This window comes from Lucilia sericata, unplaced genomic scaffold, assembly GCF_015586225.1.
Source record: "Lucilia sericata isolate MDLA Ls3-8-SP2 unplaced genomic scaffold, ASM1558622v1 Contig000076F_arrow, whole genome shotgun sequence".
NCBI lineage: Eukaryota > Metazoa > Arthropoda > Insecta > Diptera > Calliphoridae > Lucilia > Lucilia sericata.
In genome coordinates this window covers 339,858-363,566 of record NW_023994109.1, presented here as the reverse complement: position 1 = coordinate 363,566, position 23,709 = coordinate 339,858, and the positions used below count along the sequence as shown (strand labels likewise).

At 30.1% G+C, this 23,709-nt stretch overlaps 1 protein-coding gene across 2 annotated transcripts in view; it reads left to right on the top strand.

Moving 5' to 3' along the window:
• Positions 1-5,855: 5,855 nt before the first annotated feature.
• LOC119616500 overlaps positions 5,856-23,709 on the top strand; it is a 49,711-nt gene continuing 31,857 nt past the window's right edge. For both annotated transcript variants that reach the window (XM_037972868.1, XM_037972869.1), the window contains exons 1-2: positions 5,856-6,099; positions 6,158-6,770. In XM_037972868.1, coding sequence (XP_037828796.1) covers positions 5,919-6,099; positions 6,158-6,770 — 794 coding nt within the window. In that variant the 5' untranslated portion in view covers positions 5,856-5,918. The remainder of the gene's footprint in view (positions 6,100-6,157; positions 6,771-23,709) is intronic.

The window sequence follows — 23,709 nt, the reverse complement described above, 5'->3', positions numbered from 1 at the left end:
ATATATTATTGGAAATGGGATTCTCGAGATGCAAATCAGATTCTTGTGTGTACGTGAAAAAGGATGAAGTTAATATTTGTCTGATTGCTTTGTATGTGGACGATATGCTGGTGGCGTCCTCAAGCGAGTTAGAGATGAAGAAAATTATTTCAAATTTAAATAAACACGTCGAAGCAATTGATCGCGGTCCTATAGCCTTTTATCTTGGTATGGAAATAAATCGTGATGGCCTACGGGGAGATATTTCCATTCATCAAAAGAAATATACCGAAGACATATTAAAAAGATGGGGCATGATGGATTGCAGGCCGGCAGCAACTCCTTGGGCGAGTGGTACAATTCTTACAAAGTGTGAAGAAAATTGCGAGAATTTGGACACGAAAGGTTATCAAAGTCTTATTGGAGCACTAATGTACCTCGCAGTGATTTCGAGACCCGACCTGATTCATGTAGTTTCTAAATTATCCCAGTTTAACTCACATCCACATAAGGAGCATCTTCAAGCAGCAAAATACGTGTTACGATACTTGAAGAAGAACCCTGTGGGTAAAATTACTTTTTCGTCTAATAATGAAAATTTTGTGTGCTTTACAGACTCAGACTGGGGTAGCAATTCAAATGATAGAAAATCATATTCTGGTCATGTTGTATTTAAAGCAGGTGGTCCAATTGCATGGGAGTCCCGCAAACAACCAGTAGTAGCTCTCAGTACAATGGAGGCCGAATATATCGCGCTATGCCAGGGGACAAAAGAAGTTGTATTTATTCGTGGTCTACTAAATGAAATGGGCTTCAAGCAGTATGTTAACAACCCTACTCCTATAATGTGTGATAATCAAGGTGCTGCATTTATGGTGAAGAATCCAACTGTTCAGAAGAAAAGTAAGCATATTGATATTCGTTTTCACTATATTCGAGAAAAATTTGAGGGGAAGGAAATCGATATACAATACGTCACATCTGATGAAAACGCTGCCGATATTCTTACGAAGACTTTAAGCAAGCAGAAACACGTAAATGGTTGTAATCTATTAATGATTGAAATGTAGTCATTATATTTAACATTTTTTAAGTTTACTTTTGTCTTGAGGGGAAGATTGTTGAAATTTATTGCAACTCTATTACCAATACAAAAGTAAACATCACTGTAATTAATTCTATGTTTTTGCAAATGTCAAATTTTTGCGCCTTTTTGTAGATTTTATGTATCTACTTATTCCCTTTTTAACTTCTACTTAAACAAGTTCACTTTACATTACTTATATTGAAATAAACTTTATAACTTTGAATTTGACGACACGTTGTTTCACTAACTTATATTTAGATTTTGAACTTTCGCATTGCGCTTACACAAAAATATTTCAACAATATATTACGTCGCCATTTTAAGTCCGATCGTAACATATAATATATCAATATTTATGGCTTGATTGTAGCTATATTTTACTCTTAGACGATTTTTTAATTCGACATCATATTCTATGCGCGACTTCTGATATCTCGGATCCTTCCCCAAAATCTAAAAATGTGACTATACTGGAATAAAGTATATTTAATTATATGAGCTATTATCTTTTAAAATGCTCAGTTTTATGCATAAACAGCTATTTTACAGGTATTTAAAAATACCTGTATAGTTTTAACTACAAACAATTAATTTGCTAGGGATATGGTCGAAAACTATTTTTTCAAATTAATTTACAATACAAAAATTTCACTCTGCTCCCTACCTTAACACAAAAAACATAATTTTATTCAGCATTTAATTTTATTATTTAATAACAAAATCACGTAGGTACATAAAAACTAAACATTTTATTTTATAAAAATTGATGAAAAATTAAAGAGTTCTGCTTTATAAAAATATTTCATGTTTTTACCATACAATTACTTGCATGTTTCTTCGTTTTTTACCAATTTTCAAAAATGTTTATGCTAATTTTTATAAAATGCAATAAATTTATTTAATGATATCTTAACTTTTCTTAAATAGTTATATATTTTTAAAAGAAGTTCTTGAAATAAAAACTAATAAAAAAATATTAGTCGGGAATGGCCGACCATATGATACCAGTTATGAGTATATATAAAATGTGATTTCTTTTTTAATAAAGCACTTATATTGAAATTTGTCCATTACTTTTTAAGCAATTTATTGATGAAAAACTGATTTTCTGAAAGAGCCTATATATGGGAGCTAGGATCAATTATAGACCGATCCTATCAAAATTTGGTGGAGGGATTTATGTTCATATAGGAGTTAGATATGCAAAATTTCATCATAATGGTAGTGTTAAAGACGGAAATAATTTCAAGCCAAACGGACAAGCTCCGATTTAATTCATTTTCAAACAACTTCGTCCATTGGTAAAATGAAATATTTGAGCCTATTTTCATCAAATTATCTGGAAAATTGCGACTTGTAGTTTGATTACAAGTTTTACATGGACGGACATATCTAAACCACTATATTGCTGTAGGATATACATAGTTAACTTTCTTCTATTTTGAAAGGAAGTAGGATATGAAATGGTTTGTAACTGAAAAAATAAAAGGATTTCTGTTTTATATAATTCATTTAAAAAAATGTTTTCGACTGTTTTGGTTGATAAATACTTGAACATTTTTAAATATCTATAAAATAGGTGTTTATGCATAAAGGTGAGAATTTTAAAAGCTAATAGTTCATATAATTCAATGTACTTTATTCCAGTATAGCCACAATTTTAGATTTTGGGGAAGGATCCGAGATATCAGAAATCGTTTATAGAATATGACGTCGAATTAAAAAATTTTCTAAGAGTGAAATATAGCCACAGTCAAGCCATAAATATTGATATATGACATGTTACGATCGGACTTAAAATGGCGGCGTAATATATAAAAAACAAAAAGGGCGGTATTTCTAGGCGTGGCAAAAAAATATTTTTTACATTTTTGGAAATGTTATTAACATATCTTTAAACCTAGGGGGTGACTGACACAACTTTTTTTTGTCCATAGAGACCGACCCACTCTAGTGGTAGGGTCAATTATGGACCGATCCACATAAAATTTGGTTTTGGCTTCTCAGAAACTCACTTCTGTGAAATTTCATCGCCATACTCGTATTTTTAAGCCACTAATGAGCGTTAAAGTGTTTTTTTGAAGGTGACCTTACATGGGGGGTAAGGTCAATTATGGACCGATTCTACAAAAATTTTGCAGAGAGAGTTTTTCACATATGGAACTTATTTATGTCGAATTTCATCGTTATACTCGAACTTTTAAAATAGATATACAGATAGATTAAAGCTGTTTTTCTGGTGTCCGCTTGTAAGGGGGCTATCCGAAAATGTGAACCGATATCGCCCATTTTCAATACCAACCAAACCTTATCTTATCTCTTATCTATCTCTATCGCCGGACATGGCTAGATCGTCTTAGAATTTAATAAGGACCCAGAATATATATACTTTGACCAATATTTTGATATGTTACAAACGGAATGACAAAATCAACATACCCCCCATCTGTTTTGATGGTCGGTATAAAAAATAATGACTACCTACCAGATACTAGTTTTATTTTTAAAATCATATTTTAAGAATTTATGTAGCAAGTTAGGAAAAAAATCGAATATTAATGAAGCTTTAATTTTAGGTAAGTTAGAATTTGTATACCCTCCACCACCATCAGTGGTGATAGAGGGTATATATAAGTTTGTCATTCCGTGTGTAACAACAAGAAATATTCTTCTTAGACCCAACAAAGTACATACATATATTCTGGGTCCTTGTGAAATTCTGAGTCGATTTAGCTACGTCCGTCTGTCTGTGTAAAACACGCTAAACACGTTAAAACTAAGGAAAGGAAATCAACCAAATTCACCAGAAATATTTGTTATGGTTCTAAGCAGTTTGGTATTGAAAATCAGCAAAATGGGTTCACGACAATTACGTGTTTTTTCCAATTCTTAATAGTTTTTTCAGAAACTAGCAAGGATATTTCGATGAATTTTGTCACACATTTTTCACTGATAAAGATATTGTGATAAAATTCGAGTCGAATATGTCTTGTGTACATACAAAACATTCTACAAAATTTCTTTCGGATCGGTCCATATTTGGTAATATTTCCCATATAAGGTCCACTTCAAAAAATCACTTAAACGCTATCTTGATAAAATTCGACAGAAATATGTTTTCTGTACATATGAATCACTCAACGAAATTTTTCCGGATAGGATCGTAATTGGTCATAGCTCCCATATAAGGTCCGCTTCCGAAAATCACTTAAACACATATATTTCTTTGAATAATAAAGCTTTCGGGATAAAGCACGACTTGAATATGTTTTGAGTGCATATATGTAAATCATTCTGCCTAATTTTTCCCGGATTGGACCATATTTGGTAATAGCTCATATATAAGGTCCACTTCAAAGAATCACTTACACGCACATATTTTATTATCAAATATAGCTATCCTGATAAAATTCGACACAAATACGTTTTGTGTAAATATGAATCACTCCGTTATTGGTCATAGCTCCTATATAAAGTCCACGTCGGAAAACCACTTAAACGCACACAATAATAAATCTATTGGAGTAAAATTCGACTTAATTTTATTTTTTGCATATAAATAATTATACTAAATTTTTCCTGGTCAGTCCATAATTAGTCACAACTCCCATATAAGGAACATTTACAACAATTACTTAAATGCACATTGACAATCAAAGTTATCGGGATAAAATTGTAGAATTTTGTCAAGTTATCTAAAAATTGGGTTTTAATAAAAAGTAGCTTGCTGGTGGAGGGTATTTAAGATTCGGCATAGCCGTATATAGCACTCTAATTTGTTTTTTGTTTACTTTGCCACTTTTTATATCTAGTATCTGTACTACAGGGTGTATACGACATATTCAATGCCATATTCCCAGAAAACAGTGGGTGATAAAGAAAAAACGATACCATATTCGGTTTCAGCACCTAAAAATACAAAATACAGAATTCGAATGAAATTGGGTTTCAAAGTTTTTTAGTTTTATGCTATGTTTGCCTGTGCGTACGCTACAAGTCTCAATATTCAGTAAAATTGTATAAAACTTTGTACAAATTTTTGTCAATAAATTGTTAAAATGTTTCGGAAATAAGGTAAAAAACTACATAAATGCTTTATTATAAAAATAATCCACATTTTTAACATACTAACTGGTAGGGTATGGTTGGTCACGCCATACATTGTTATTTGTTTTAAAATGTACTGATTTGCTTATATTTTAGACATCCAACAAGAATTATTGATCTTTAAGCTTAGATTTAGATTAATCTTTGATTTTATTATTATTATTATTTTACAAGGGTTTCAGATAACCATTTCTACAGGTTATTCTTACAGTGACTAAGAATATTATGTATGTATATTCGGACATTCTGTCGAGGGAATTAAAAGATTAATAACATTTATTGTTGATTTTAAAAATTAACAGTACATATTATTGAAATTAATATGTTATATCGTGTACTACATTTAATCATAACTGCCAACAACAATTGTGAGAGAATCTTATCATTGTATTATTTATTTTTAAACAGCAATGTTCACAATTTTGTTTGTATAAATTTTACTCATAAATATGTATATTCGAATTATTTGTTACGACAATTTAAGGTCTAATACCAATTTAATATTTGTTTAATATACGGATAGATTGATGATTACTACAACTAAAACAAATGACTAAATTGTGCGGGTATGTGTGTGCACTTTTGTGATATTAAGTGATTATCACCTCTGATTTAGAGAAATACAAACGAACATTTTGGAGACCGAAACAATAAGTTCAATGCTGAAAGTCAAAACAGAGACGTTGGGCATTTAGTATTTGACTGAAGTACTGTAAGAATAGTCGTTTTATTTATTAAAAAAAAAATGTTAATTGAACGGTACAAACTTATTTTGCTGTTTCTGACTTCGTCATGTATTTCAACACTTAACGCTGTAATAAGACCAGCGCCTTCATTAAGTATTTTAAGTGGAGAAGGATTTATTGCATATCTTGAGGTACCAAAAGGTTTTGGCGAAATTAAAAATTGTTGGTTTAAATTTCGAGGTAAAAAAGCATAATACTCTTTGTTATACTCACACAATACATACATATATCTTGACAGATTACGATAAAGTGAGAATTGAATTAAATGCATCTGAACCAATTAAAACTGAACGAAACGAATATATTCTTCCATATGCAAAACATTTATGTGGCATAAAAGTTTCTGATGTTTCAGCTTCTTCGGCAGCGATTTGGACACTTGAAACAGAAAGCATACATGGTGATATTGAACAAGATTCTGTAACAATAAAAATATTACCACCTCAGAAAACTAACTTTGACACTCGAGTGGAATTAGAAATCGGTAAATCTACTGTGAAATGTTCTAAACATGAATCCTACACGAGACATTGTAAAATTCTTGATATTAATAATGGAGACACATATCATCAATGTGAACTGTATACGTCTATTCATCCCAATAGTATGTTTGAGTGCTTCATGTACAATTGGGGTCGAATGGAAGAAAGTCGGGAGCGTATTTTTGTGGATATTAAAAATAGTACGCTCTACACAAACGCAACTCAAGAAAATCAAAATAATGCAGAAATTCTGAGCTGTGAATTTCAAGATAAAGTATTTTCATGTCAAGCTGAAAAGCCAAATCATAAAAATGAATTATTGATAATGGATGGTGTATATAATAGTTACTATTCTGCATACAATACAATGTAAGTATACAAATTGTGATATTGATGCAAAAATTGAGGACCACGTATTCATTCAATGCATTACATCAGAGTAATACCAAAACTACTCTCTTGCTAAAATTAAACAGAGGGAAAAACAAGTAAGAGTGTTATATTCGGCTATGCCGAATCTTATATACCCACCATCAAACCGTGTTTATGTCGAATTTCATCTATATACTCGTATATTTAGGCCAGTTATAAGCGTTAAAGTAATTTTCTGAAGGGGACCTTATATAGGGGGATAGGGTCAATTATGGGTCGATCCTCATAAAATTTGGTAGACAGAATTTGGTTCGTATTAAATTTATTTGTGTCGAATTTCATCGCTACACTCGTATTTTTAAACCATTAATGAGCGTTGCAGTCGTTTTCTGAAGGGGACCTTATATGGGGGGTAGGGTCAATCATGGACCGATCCTCATAAAATTTTTTAGATAGATTTTGACTCGTATGAAACTTATGTCGAATTTTATCTATATACTAGTATTTTTAAGCCAGTAATGAGCGTTAGTCATTTTCTGAAGGGGACCTTATATGGGGGGTAGGGTCTATTATGGACCGAGCCTCATAAAATTTTACATAGTGATTTTGGATCATAAGAAACTTACTTATGTCGAATTTCATCGCTATATTCGTATTTTTAAACAAGTTATGGCTGTTAAAGCTGTTTCTCGAGGGGCCACTTGTATGGGGGCTATCCGAAAACGTGGACCGATATTGCCCATTTTCAATACCAAACAAATTACAGTTAGAATCTTCAAATTTTGCACGAATAACTTTAACATTCATTTAAACATTTTGGGTAATAAATTGGTGGACTTCCCATGAGGGGAGCGGCAACTCCCATATTAATTAAACACAAAAATTCGTTTATCTGGAAAACTAATGAAACTAAATTTCTTCAAAATTTGCACGAAGAACTTAAATATTCATCTGAACATTTTGGAGGAAAAAAAAGCGGACTTTCATGTGGGGGGCTTAAAGCCCCCAGATGAATTAAATAGAAAAATTCGTATATCTGAGAAATTATTAGAACTAGAATCTTTAAATTTTACTTGAAGAATCTTGACATTCATCTGATCATAATTATAGTATAACGGGCGGACTTTCAATGGGGAACTTGGCACCTCCCATATGAATTAAATATAAAATTTCGTTTATCTGGGAAACTAATAGAACTTGATTCTTAAAAGTTTGAACAAATTACTTTAATATTCATCTGAACATTTTGGAGGAAAAAGCGCGGACTTTCATCTGGGGAGCTTGAAGCCCCCACATGAATCAAATACAAAAATTCTTCGATCGTATATCTTTAAATTTTACATGAAGAACTTTGGCATTCATGTGAACATTTAGAGCATAACGGGCGGACTTTCAATGGGTGGCTTGGCACAGCATATATGAATTAAATACAAAATTTCGTTTACCTTGGAAACTCTTATATTATTAAAATTTTTCATAGATAGATAGAAACTGGCGAACTTGCAATAATTTGCTTCACATCTCTCATATGTAACATATTATAAATCTGGAAAACTTTTGTGGTTAGAATCTTCAAAATCGTTAAGTGGGTTTTTTATTTATACATACTGCTTTTAGGGTAGCAAAGCACACTGGGTATAGCTAGTACTTAGATAAAAATAAACTTGCATTTATTACATAGGACTACTTAGCAATCATGTACTCCAATAATGTTTACACTCTTATAATTTTTGCAGGAATAGTTCAGTGTACAAGTACACAGAGTTGTGAAAAATTGATATTTGAAATTAAAATAGAAAATAATCAAATACTTTTATTTTCATATTTTAATATGAAAATACAAAATAGGTCATGTTCAATTTCTCTGAAATGAAAGATATAAATAACTATTTTTAAAATATTTTACTCAAATAAAATAAGTTTTTTATAGTTCGAATGAATGAAAAATTAAACAAAAGCAAATTGCTCCACGAAAATAAGGTTTGATACGGAATTTAGACAGCTAAATGGAAATTACCACTTTGTATAATATTATTAATAAGCGCTAAAGCTGGCTACACACCATAATATTCAGTAAAACAACATGTCAAAATTTTCAAATAAAATTAAAAATATTATAGTATAGATACAAAATGTAATAAAACTTACTGAAAATACGGATGAAAAATTGAAAATCGTAAGATTTTTTTAAATTTTTTGAAAAATTTCAAAACGATTGGATTTTTTCGTTTTATTTGAGTTTTATTTTTATTTAAACAAAGAAACACATAAAACAAGAAACAAATTTCAAATAAAAACAGAAACAAAATGAAAATTTTAGTTTTTTTCTTTGAATTTTTTCAAATTGAAGTTTCATTTTAGTTAAAATCTGATAGTGTAAAAACAAAATATATTTTCTATTTGATTTTTTTGATAATCATACCAATTTTCATTTTATTTTGTTTTGGCAGTATGAAATAAAAATCTAACGACTTCTCTCATAGTGTGTAGGCAGCTTAAGCGAGATATGTCAGAATAACTCAATGGGACATAGTGCAATGTCTGCATATCAGAAATTACCTTTAGGATACACGCTTCCGCTTTGAAGCGGAAACGTGTTTCACGCTTTTAAAGCTTTTCGGGCTTTATAATCTGCAAATTTCACATCACGCGTCATTTCGATCATTATGTTATCAATACCTTATGTTAGGCGTTTTTTTGACATAATCCTACAACGCGTTCTCGCGTACAACTCGATGTTTTGCGATGCACGTACAACATGTTGTCTTGCGCCAACCTTCATTTCGTTTCTAAAATTTAGCAAATTGATTATTTTTCCAACAAAATATCTAAGAATATTTTGTATTTTACAAATACAAAATAAGTATTTGAAACGTTTCAAATAAAATATGAAATACAAGATTTTTGTACCCGGTGTTGTCCGGGGTTTTATGTGGTAAACTAAATAATCTGCTAATTTTTCCCTAAATTCTTCATGTTTCAAAAAATGCTGAAGGTCTCCTTATGAAGAAACTTCTTACAATTTCTGTGTGATCTTATAAAGCTATAAAAAAAACTTCATTGAATTTGAACAATATTTATAAAAGGTACCAACACAGTACCAAAAATACTTCTCCATTGAATTATTCAAATGTATGTATTTTGTTTAATATATTTTGTATAATTTCAGAAATCGATGTTGTAGAACATTTATTAAGAATAAATTTAATAATGTTTACGATTTATTAATAAAAAAATATATATATGGGTGAACTTTCGAATACACATTGTAGCGTGTACTTTGCTAGTGCGTGATATACCAGACAAATCGTAATGCCACATTAGTTATTTAAGAGAACTAATCACAATATCTATTCACATGTTCTCTTATAAGTTTGCCAGGCAAACACTCAGTGGTTGTCATGGGTCAGTGAATAGATATGAACGAGAGAAATTTCAAGAAAACATTGTAGTGTTGTTAAGAGATTATACTATAATCTCTCTAGTGCACAGTGTCACAAGTATGTCCACTTCGGCCCAAATTATTAACTCTAGCAACTCATTGTGGAATTTTTAAATCATTACAAACATTTTATTTCATATAATTCATTATATAAAAATACTTAAGAATAAATTTAGTTTTGTTAATTAGATTTAAGAGTATGTTATGTAAATTACATTAAGTTAAATTTTGTTTCAATTCATTTTTCTTATTTTAACTTACATTTATACATATACTTTACTTATCGTGGTTTGTTGTTGTTGTATTTTTAAAAGTTGTAGAGTAGAGCAATCATCAGGGAACAAATAATTAAACGGCCTATACCATGCAGTTTCTGTATATATAAAAATATCCCTTTTTATGACCTCTTCTATCGATTAATTGTTTAGGCTGTTTAGATAACTATAACTATCATTGCTTATATTCAGCAAACACCGAGTTTCCTGATGACACAAAAAAGGAAATGTTATAATTTAAATTTCTACACTTTAATTACGCGATTTTTACCTCGGTAATAATTTATATGTAATAAGAAATGTGAACTTTCTTTTTCATATGACACCATAAATTTACTTTAAAAAATTTTAACAAGTAATTATAAACTCAATTAAATGCACTTTATTCTTGTTACATAAGATGCGTAGGCTTTTAATGCGAACTGTTCAAGTTTTATTATTCAATTGATCTCCAAAATTCTTGTTTTCATAAATCAATATTACTATTTTACGCACAAGAAGAATAACGGGACAAAATATTTTAAATTGAATATAAAGAATTAAATACGCATCAAATTTTTACCATATAAGGTAATAACGATATTCTCAATATGCAAACTTTATCGATTGAGTGGAGAGCGTTAAGAATTATAACAATTATCACACTACAGATGATATGGATAAGGAACAAAAAAAATTACACTACAAAACAAATTCATCAGTTATTTGATTTTACAAGTAACATCAAATAAGAAATGATTAATTTGGAAAAGGTAATTTTACAAAAGACAACGTGGGGCAGACCCATGTCCTGAGACTCATGCTCTATTTAGCCGGGCTATTTGCAAATAAATCCTTTGCATGTACTCTATAATATTTTTTCCCATTGAAATCTTCTAAGTCATATATAAAATTACTAAGTTTCTTGAGTATTTTACATTTGGTAAATTTAGGAGCTAGCTTGGCACTGAACTTTTTGGACTTATCACTTTGAAAAAAATTACGTTTATAGACAATTTGGTTTTCATTAAAGTCTTTTGGTCTAGTCCTAAGGTTATATGCTTTTGTGTGTACTTTCTGAGCTTTAGTCAAATTTTCATATACTTTATCTCTAATTTGAAGAAGTTTATCATGTCTATTCAAAATTAACACATCATCATCAGTTAGGTTATCTATCTTTCTGAGTAGATCATAATTTCGACCATTTGTCACAATATTATAACCAAACAAAACATAATATGGACTAAATCCAGTAGATTCATGGGCTATATTTCTTAAAGCACAACTGATTTTGTCTATATGTCTGTCCCATTCACTATGGTCATCTTTAACATACATCCTGACTGCAGTAAAAATTGTTTTATTTGCTCTTTCGGCAGCATTGGCCTGTGGGGAGTATGTTCCTGTCAATATTTGCTCTATACCATAAGACTCACAAAAATCCTTAAATTCTTTTGCCAAAAACTGACTTCCATTGTCAGACAAAATTTTCTCTGGTACACCGAAAAGATTAAAAACTTCAGTCAAACAACTGATGGCTAATTTTGTCGTAGAGTTACGAATTGGCTTTATGTAAACATACTTGGAATAATTATCTAAAATTACTAATGCAAAAGTATTACCTGATTTGGATCTCGGTAAAGGTCCTACAAAATCTACATGGAGCTCTTGAAATGGTCTTAAACATGGTGGTCTCGGATTTGTTGGTGGGCGTAATTGGTTATTTGGTATTTTAGAAGTAAGGCAGATTTCGCAGTGGTTCACAAATTTCTTAACGTCCTTAAACATTTTTGGCCAATAATACATTCGTCTTAATTTCTCTAATAGCTTATTTATACCCGGATGTGCACTGTTTGGTGGACAATGATTCGTCTCAATAAGTTTTTGTCTCAGTTGCTTAGGAACCCATAAACGCCATTCTATCTTATCTTCATCTCCTTCCAAACCTTTCTGTATCACCCTTTTATACAACCTATTATTAACCACTTTCAAACTAGGGAATTTTTCCTTATTTTCCTCAACTAATTTCATCTTATCTGTATATTCCTGAATAGCAAACAACTCTGATTCCATATTTAATTCAAAATTCATTTCCTCAACCTCTATTCTTGATAGCATATCAGCAGTAGTATGATTTTTTCCTTTCCTGTGAATAATTTCGAAGTCATAATGTTGGAGCTTAAGCGCCCAACGCGCTAGACGTCCCTGCAAGTCTTTAGTGGACATAAGCCACTTTAAAGCAGCGTGGTCGGTAACGACTACAAAATGGGTGCCCTCAAAATAAGGTCTAAATTTTCGTATTCCTTCAACAACTGCGAGACACTCAATTTCACTAACACTATATTTTCTCTGAGCTGGTGACAACTTTCTTGACATATAGGCCACTGGACACTCATTTCCCTGTTCATCCATTTGTATTAAGGCAGCCCCTACACCATTTGAACAACCATCACAATGTAAATAAAATGTTTTCTCATAATTCGGAGCAACTAAAATTGGTGTTGTCGTAAGCATTTGCTTCAATTGAACGAAGGCATCATCTGCTTCTTGTGACCATTGTTTTGTAAAATTCTTCCCTGTCATACTAGTAAGAGGTGCTGCTATAGCGGAATAATTTGGTAACATTCTCATAAACCATTGACACATGCCTAAAAACCTACGCAATTCCTTTAAAGTGGTCGGCTTTTTCATTTTAACTATCGTGTCTATTTTCTGAGGACTCGGTTTAAGGCCTTCTTCACCAACTACATATCCTAGAAATGGTATTTCCCTTTGAATAAAACGTGATTTGTCTAAATTGATAGTTAAATTCGCCAATCTCAATCTTTGTGCTACCTTCTTAATAAGATTTATGTGATCTTCAAAAGTTTCAGAAATAAGTAACATATCATCTACGTAAGGATAAACTTCATTTTGCATTTCATATGGAATCACCTTATCAATTAATTTGCACATCGATTGAGTGGCATTTTTAAGCCCAAATGGCATAACTTTATATTGAAACAAACCTCTTCCAGGGACTGGAAATGCAGTTTTGCATTTGGCAGATTCAGCCAATGGCACTTGCCAAAAACTATCTTTCAAATCTAAAGCCGAAATATACTTTGCCTTCTTTAATGTAGCTAAAACTTTTTCAATATTTGGCATTGGATATGCGTCACGTTCCGTTACCCTATTCAATTCGCGCGCATCCAGACACAACCTCCATTTATTATTACTTTTAGGAACAAGTGTACAAGGTGAACACCAACTACTCTCACTTTTTTCTATTATATCTTCTTGAAGCATCCTATCTACCTCATCATTTAAATGTTTTTGCATGTAGGGCGACATTTGATAAAGTTTTTGCTTTATTGGTTCTGCTGAACCAGTTTTAATATCATGCTGAATTAAATTTTTACGTCCCAGACCTTCCCTCTGGTATGATGGTATCATAGAAATAGCAAGTTTCAATTCATTTTCCTGTTCAACAGATAACTGATGTGATTTCTCTTCATTTTTTGACGTTACTTCTTCTACCAGTGCTGATATTAAACCAAACTCTAACCAGAAATCAATGCCTAAAGTAAACAATCGCGGTAAATCAGGTGAAATAAAAAATCGAATGGTCTTAGTTTGTGAGCTATAAGTTATTGGAATGAAAACATATCCTATAATCCCATGAGCAGATCCATCAGCAGTACGTAAATTTGTATCTAATTTTAAAAATGATAAACTAAGTTTTTTCAAAACATCCCTATAACCCTGTCCTATTACAGATATATTAGCGCCGCTGTCTAATAACCCCTCAAATTCACTTTCATTTACAACAAATTTCGCAAACATTCTTCTATCTACTTGCATATTGATTTCAAAACTTTCAACTAACTTCTTTAATTTCTTCTTATTACTAAAATATCTTTTAACTCTTACATCTCTGTTTGGGTACTCGACTGTTTGTGTACTGGTCGTAGCATAACTTTCGTAAACATTCGGTTTTGTTGGGCTTGCGTTGTGGGTTGTGAAGTTGCCCTCCATTCCCTCACACCCTTTGGCAAGTTTAAATTATGTTTACATCTAGGACAATTGGGTTTTGTTACGTTTTTATAGCCGCAAGAGTAACAAAATAAGTTTCTCTTATAGGATGGACAATCTTGGAAATTGTGACCTATGTCGTCACAGTTCCAACAAATCATTAGATTGTTTTCCTCAACCTTATAACCTTCATTATCCTCTTCTGGTTCACTTATTGCTACTTCATTAATCACTCTTCTCCTGCCTACTATCTGATCATCTAAAGTTTCCCCTAATTCCCCTAACATTTTCTCAACTTCCAAACATTTAATCTTTAAATCATTTAGAGTAAAAGGTTTAGATAAGACTAAAAGTTTTTTTAAAGCGGGATGCATATTATTCATCAACACACTAACAAGTTCATTGTCCGAATAAGGTATACGTAAAACGGTATTCATGCTCTCGATAATCAATTTAAATTCTGTAAAACTTTCTCTTGATTTTTGACGCCTATTCTCAATTCTTCTTCTGATTTCATGATCAGTGGTTAAAGTTTGAAACTCATTCACTAATCCACTTCTGAAGCTATTCCATGTTATATTTCTGTTCTTGCTAACAAATACCCAAAACCAATTATTTGCTATTCCAGTCAGGAGATGATGCATAGAAAGACAAATGTTATCTAAAGTTATTCCTTCGCTACGTGCTAAAATCTCTAGCCTCATTATAAATTGCTCTACACTAATAGGATATGATAAACCATTAAAACTTACATTCCATTTAGAAATATTAGACAATTTGCGTAAATCTACATTATCAGACAGTACTGTTTCATCTTCATTTTGAAAGCTTCGATTTCCTGCGTAACTGTAATTAGTACGTTCATTTCTATCTTGTGGAAAATCTTGACTTCTACGAGGTCTACTTGGTGGTACTGAGCCAACGACATGTGAAATATGAGGATTTCTCTTGAAGTTTGGTCTATTTGTCCAGTTTGACGTATTGTTATTCTGATACCTAGGAGTTCTGCTAATCGCACCAGTATTAGTCATTGGTCTATTATCAGTTCTGATTTCCTTTGATGAAGCATTTGAGCAATTCGGACCAATATCCAAAAGATTCAGCGATTCCAAGCTTAAATTCGGAGTATTATTTCCGTTATTAGCTGGCATAGCCTGAGAAGTACTACTAGCGTTGGATGCTACTAAAGTACGTACAATACTGTTCAAATTATTTCTTAATTTATCAATGCATTCTTTTAGTTCAGGAGCCCTTTTCTGAAGCGCATCGAGCCTATTCATGACATGTTCGCCTTTAGTAACAGCCTTATTCTGTTTCAACACATCAGTTTTTTTCTTGTCAGATTGAATTAATTCATTTATCTCTTTTATTTTTTCTTCACAAATTTCATATTCTTGATATGGTGTATTAATTGCTATAAAGTCTCTCTTTCTACTTCCCACACTCTCTTCCTGCATAATCTTCCTTAATCTTCCTGATAATATTCTCATACTTCCTTCCACTTCCATACCTCTTATTAACAATTCGTACCTCAATTCCTCGCTATCTAACAAGCCCAGATCCATGATTGCTACTTTACAATTACAATTTATAAAAATATTAATATATAATATTTATATCAATATATAATTAATAAGAAAATTATAGAAAATATAATATTAATTAGTTTTTTTTTTTTTTTTTAGTATATAAAGCAAAAATTAATAGTTACAATAATATTAGAATATATCTATATTCATATAAAAATTATAGTATAAAGAAAATAATTACAAAATATTGTATCTATATGTATATATATATATATTTTTTTTTTCAATGTTTAGTTGGGCCTTAGTTTTCAAACCTGCTCACTTATGTATATGATTTATAGTGTTCTCTTCTTTCTTTGTATTTTTTTTTTTTTTTTATCACAAAATTATTCAATCAAGTTACTTAAAGTATACTTCGTAAGAAATTATAACCATGATAAAAATCTAACTACAAAGTATATACTGAATGAAGACTTCTCTTTAACCGATAAATTCTAATTCATTCCGTTTAAAATGTAAGATTACCTCTTAAAGTTTTCTAATTACATTTATAACACATGAATAATATTGTAATTAAAAGTTACTAAATTATGTTAAGTATTTTAAATTAGGAAAGGTTTTCAGATTTTTACAAATCCGAATTCCTGCCTGTCTTTGGGCGCCATTCTATTGTAGCGTGTACTTTGCTAGTGCGTGATATACCAGACAAATCGTAGTGCCACATTAGTTATTTAAGAGAACTAATCACAATATCTATTCACATGTTCTCTTATAAGTTTGCCAGGCAAACACTCAGTGGTTGTCATGGGTCAGTGAATAGATATGAACGAAGAGAAATTTTGTTAAGAGATTATACTATAATCTCTCTAGTGCACAGTGTCACAAGTATGTCCACTTCGGCCCAAATTATTAACTCTAGCAACTCATTGTGGAATTTTTAAATCATTACAAACATTTTATTTCATATAATTCATTATATAAAAATACTTAAGAATAAATTTAGTTTTGTTAATTAGATTTAAGAGTATGTTATGTAAATTACATTAAGTTAAATTTTGTTTCAATTCATTTTTCTTATTTTAACTTACATTTATACATATACTTTACTTATCGTGGTTTGTTGTTGTTGTATTTTTAAAAGTTGTAGAGTAGAGCAATCATCAGGGAACAAATAATTAAACGGCCTATACCATGCAGTTTCTGTATATATAAAAATATCCCTTTTTATGACCTCTTCTATCGATTAATTGTTTAGGCTGTTTAGATAACTATAACTATCATTGCTTATATTCAGCAAACACCGAGTTTCCTGATGACACAAAAAAGGAAATGTTATAATTTAAATTTCTACACTTTAATTACGCGATTTTTACCTCGGTAATAATTTATATGTAATAAGAAATGTGAACTTTCTTTTTCATATGACACCATAAATTTACTTTAAAAAATTTTAACAAGTAATTATAAACTCAATTAAATGCACTTTATTCTTGTTACATAAGATGCGTAGGCTTTTAATGCGAACTGTTCAAGTTTTATTATTCAATTGATCTCCAAAATTCTTGTTTTCATAAATCAATATTACTATTTTACGCACAAGAAGAATAACGGGACAAAATATTTTAAATTGAATATAAAGAATTAAATACGCATCAAATTTTTACCATATAAGGTAATAACGATATTCTCAATATGCAAACTTTATCGATTGAGTGGAGAGCGTTAAGAATTATAACAATTATCACACTACAGATGATATGGATAAGGAACAAAAAAAATTACACTACAACATATCTCTGAAACTAAAAACTCATCATCTAAAATATTTTTACTTTAGAACGATAAAAAATCAGACTTAAAAAATATAGAAATACAAATTTTTCCTGTTTTTTCGCCTTTTCCCCTATTTCGAAACGGAACTATGCTACATAATAATAATAATATTTCAGACACTTTAAAAGCTTAATCAGAAATGTTTTTGCTTGAGTATAGACAATAATTGGTATTTACTCTCAAAAGTACGAATTTTGTGCCTTTTTCATCCACATACCCCTTCTTGTCCAAGTTTTGGAAAACAATGTAGCTTATCACACCATACACCTGTATATCTAACTATGTTTCAAATTTAACGAAAATCGTTCCAACCGTTAAAGTGTATTTAAAAACATTATGCGCACGCAACAGGTCGCAATTTGCAAAATAATTTGATGAAATTTGGCACATTTGGCAAGGACGAATCCTATTGAAAATGGTTAAAATGGGACCATTATTTCGCATAGCCCCCATACAATCGCACCCCTGAATATGGCTTTTGAGGTCACAAATATGTTAAATGTTCTTGTATCACACCAAAATTTGGCAACACTGCTGATTTTTGTAATGATCGGCCCTCATTTGATCACATCTCCCATATAAAGTCCCCTTCATAAAAGGACTTGATGGTTCAAATTCACTTATAAACACTAATTTTACGGCGATATTCTACATAAATAACTTCAATGTAGACGTAAATCTCTTTACCAAATTTTATAAGGATAGGCCCATATTAACCACTACCACCCCATATAACCCCTCTTTTAGAAAATCCCTTTTTTGTCAATAAATTGTTAAAATATTTCTGACTTAAGGTAAAATTAATTTAAATGCTATATTATTAAAAAATAATCAACATTTGTAACATAATCACTGGTGTGGGTCATCATATCGGCCATGCCCAACTAAAAATTTTTTCTTGTTTATTTATTTACTAGCTGGGTGTACCCGGCGTTACCCGGGTTTCTTCGAAAATTTAAGGAGAATATTTTTCTATCTGTAATGACTTTTTTGAAATAGATATCAAAGTTTAGGTTATAACGATAAAATAGTTATTATATTTTTCTGCCTTTTTTTAATCCTTAAAGTCTGTTTCTGGACCAAAAAGTCCCTTAAAAATTTAGACATTGAAAATGAGCCTAAATTAGGAAATTTTGACTAATTTGTAGAAAAATTTAAGAAACTTTTTTGAAAAACTATACTGAAATCAGCATTTTCAATCACTGGTAGGGAACTAAGGACACTTTCAAATTATTTGTTTTATTTTTTCCATGTACAGTAGATATAAAGAACTGTTCAATTTAAATTAGGGGACACCGTACTTTGAATTTTAGTGTCCCTGCTGTAAAGAGGCAAAAGTCTTCGGGGCATTTTATTAATTTCTAAAATACGTACCATCAAAGCTCTAAAAGAATTCATTCCCTAATTCTTTTTTTTTAAATTGATTTATATTTTAAAGAATTAACAATTCTTCAAACTCATTCCCTTTGATTTAATTTCTATAATTCTCTAATGAATTAATTCCTATAGAATGTTAAATTCCTTCTGAATGAATTAATTTTGTTTGCATTCAATCTGTTACAAACTGAATTAAAATAAATTTCAACAATTCCTATTGATTTTTAAATTCCCTCTGAATGATATAAATTTTGTTTGAATTCAATCTATTACAAATTGAATTAAAAAAATTTTCAACCATTCAATTTGAAATAGATTGAATGAAAGTTTTGTTTTATAATTCAAAAAAATTCTGTATATTAAAAATTGAATTAATTTTTTTTTCTTTCATTCAATTTGTAATAGAAGGAATTAAACAAATATGAATGATCATTCAATTGAATTCATTCCTATAAAGAATGGATTCTCTTCGGAATTAATTCAATGGAATATAAAGCCAAGGAATTCAGCTCTAGAATTTAAATTCAAAGAATGATTTTAAAGAATGGTAAATTCAAAAATTTAAAGCCGAATTAAAAATATAAGGGAATTAATTCCAAATAGAATTCATTCTTTCCAAGCGTACCATTAACCGTACAAAATTTCAAACGATTTTTTTTGCTGTTTGAAAAAGTACATGCAACTGAAAAACTCTGAAACGATTATAAGAAATTCTGCAGAAAATCATGAAAAATTTGCGCTCATTGATTTCAAATTCCTTTAAAAATAACAAAATTACGTTTTTTTCTGTCCTAGGAAAATATGAAGAATCCTTGAGAAAACAAAATTACTTTTGATTTGACTAACAATTTTGAGTTGTTCATTAAAGAGTAAAACCACCGTTTTTTTTTTCGTCATTGTTTCTCAAAAATACACCCATTTATAACAAAATATGTTTAAAAATATTATTTTTATTCAATAGCTTTTATGCATTCAGACTAAAGTTTTGGATGGATTTAGACACCACTTATTAAATCCGAAGAAATAAAGGTTTAAAGGTCCAATATTGTTAGATATACAAAAAAGTTATCCAAATAATTTTAATTATTAAAATATCCACATCTTCCTCTAATTAAAATTTGTTAATGGAAAAGGGAAAATGTGAGCTGGAATTATTCAAAATAATCATTTATTTTGAAAAACTTGGAATAAATACGGCGCTGCATACAAGCAGAATTTTTGGTGGATAATTTTTTAAAAGTATAAAAAGATATTGAAAGATGAATTCATCCATATTTTATATAAACAATGCATCGTTTGAGAGGTCTAACTATGTATATAAGATTTGCAAAAGTGCTGTCTTTCAGGACACTCTAATGAGTAGTCAATAGGGTGATCGATTATTCGACATTTTTCAAAAACCGGTTTTCGAATAGTTCGAATAGTTGACATTTCAAAAAACCGGTTGATATTTTTCAAATTCAGAAAAAAACCGGTTAACCGGGTTTTCAAAATAAATAAAAAAATATATGTTAATTTGAAGAAAATAATGTTTATGTTTAAATTTGATTAATAAAACATGGGCCGAAATGATTTTTAACAGTTTAACAGATTATAACTTAAGATCTAGTCGTCTGATTTACATTATTTCTTTAATATAAAAAAAAATAGGAAAAAAGTGGACACTTCTGTTAAACATAAGGTACTATGTAATCCTAGCTTATTCTAAAGCCCTTTTAGGAAATTTTCATAGGCATTCCAACACTTCCATAATATTTCAGCGGTAAATTAATTATTGTAATTGGAATACAATCTTAAGATTAATAAAATTTTATTAAACAGTTATCAATTTTACAAATAAAATTTTTTAATTAATTAGGAAAAGGTTTAACCAATGGTGCTTTAGAAAAATATATCCTAGTTCCTGGACTCGAATATTTTTAAAATTTAAACGGGCTGTATTATTTACTTCAAAATTTCATTTAAATAATCTTTGAATACAAAGCAAATAAAAGTATTCGAAACCGGTTTTTAAAAAGTGAAAAACCGGGTTACTCGATATTCGAAAAATCAACATTTAGAAAAAACCGACACTGGTAAAGCAGAAAAAACCGGTTTTAAAACCGGTTGAAAAATCGAGTCGATCACCCTAGTAGTCAAATACATATCATGTTTTTTTAGATTTGAGCTGTTTTAAATACAGCATACAAATATGGCAACCGAATTTATATCAAGATCATTTTCTGATGGTTTATTTAACTTATTGGAGATTTTTATTGTTATCTCGATTTAACAATAAATATAAATTTTATATTTTTGATATAAAACTCCATTTGAATGGAAAATATGAGTGATTGCGAATCTTTATTGTTTTCTCGAATTGGGAGCTATTTAAAGAACATTTTTAAAGAGTTATATAAATATAAATTTTAAGGGGAGATATGAATGATTTTCTAGATTGATTTGTAGATTTCAGTAGTTTTTATTCTGCATACAAAAGTGGCATCGTAGACATTCATTCAAGATCTAATATAGTTTATAGTTTTCTCGATCGTAGGAAACTACATCCGATTCTCTTTTAAAATTTTTATTTTCTGAAGATATACATCAGATTACAGGTTTTGAAATAAAAATAGTTTTCCGGTGAAAAATATAAGTGATGGGAATAATATATACGGATATACAACAATAAAAATTTCCATATGATATTTTCTCGATCGTAGTAAACTACAGCCGATTCTGTTTTAAAATAGTTTTTTTTTTGAGGATATACAGCGGATTACAGGTTTTGAAATAAGAATAGTTTTCCGGTGGAAAATATAAGTGATGGGATATACGAATCTACAACCGATTTTACGCTTTAGATGAAAATCGATTTTTAATAATATATTAAATTGATTACAGATTTTTATTTTACCTAATCGTAAAGTAAGTTAAAGACCAACAAACATTTTAGAGTTTTTAAATAAAAATAAATTGTTGATTAAAATTTTATCTACTTAAATGAGCATTATAAATGTAACAAAAAATGGACGGAAAAAGGCCATTGCATTTCATTAAGATCACCTCACCCCGAAATAAGTGGTATAGGTGTGTTTATTCGGATTTGATGTATTAAACATTCTCTTCCTCAAACTAACCTAACCTTCCACAATAGAACTATTGTCATGCAAAATTTCATGAAGCATAAAATCCAGATCAAAAAGTTGATCCAAAAATACACTGTCTGTTGCCAAATTTCTTGAAAATTGGTTAATGTTTTTTTATATTTAGCCTAGAAATTTGGTGTTATAGCTGTTATTCTAAAAGTGAACATAAAAATGTGCGCAGCATCCAATCAATATCATATAGAGTCATTTTTAACCTATTAATATGCCGAATTTTATGAAAAACGGTTTAGTTATTATGTAGTGAAAGAGTAAAAAAGAGTCTCATATATATTTATTATTATATATTATATATCGGTTCAGTAGTTTTCTGTAAGTCTCGAATGAAAATTTTGTATAACAATTATATAGAAAAAAGCTAAGAAAGATAAGAAGAAACGTGACGTTCCATCATGATTTTATATAGAATATTGTTCCACTTTAGAATAGAACTATTAGTGTTCTAAATTTCATGTAAATCGGTTCAGTAGTTTGGCCGTGAAAGCGTAACAAACAGACAGTCTCTTTCATATAATTATAGGATAGGATATGATATAGGTAATGATAGTTTTATAAAAAAAGGTCGTAAAAGGCATCGGATCAAGATCTTATATATAGCCAATAGTTCTTTCCGAGCTTATACCTATAGGTATGCAAAATTAAATCGGTTTAGTAGATTTTGCATATTGTGATTGCAAAATTGGTGTAATAATAGTTTTACAAAAAGTGGGCGTAAAAAAAGGCGTGGCATTCGATCATGATCCTATATTGCCTATTGTTCCTTTTTGGGTTAGACCTATTAGCGGTCCAAATTTTATGTGAATCGGTTGAGCAGTTTTGCCGTGAAAGCGTAACAAACAAACAAACAGTCTGTTTTATATATACTAGCTATACCCAGTGTGCTTTGCTACCCTAAAAGCACTATAAATAAAAAATCCATTTAACGATTTTGAAGATTCTAACTGCAATATCTTTCCAGATTTACAAAATGTCACATATGAGAGCTGCCAAGCAAATTATTGCAAGTTCGCCAATTTCTATCTACCGATGAAAAATTTGAATAATCTAACAGTTTTCAAGATATACGAAATTTTGTATTTAATTCATATATGTGGTGCCAAGCCCCCTATTGAAAGTCCGCCCGTTATTCTCTAAATGTTCAGATGAATGTCAAAGTTCTTCAAGTAAAATTTGAAGATTTTAGCTCTAATAGTTTCTCAGATATACGAATTTGTTATATATATATATATATATATATATTCATATGGGAGCTCCAAGCCCTCCAGATGAAAGTCCGCTCTTTTCCTCCAAAATGTTCAGATGAATATTAAAGCAATTTGTGCAAAATTTGAAGAATCTATT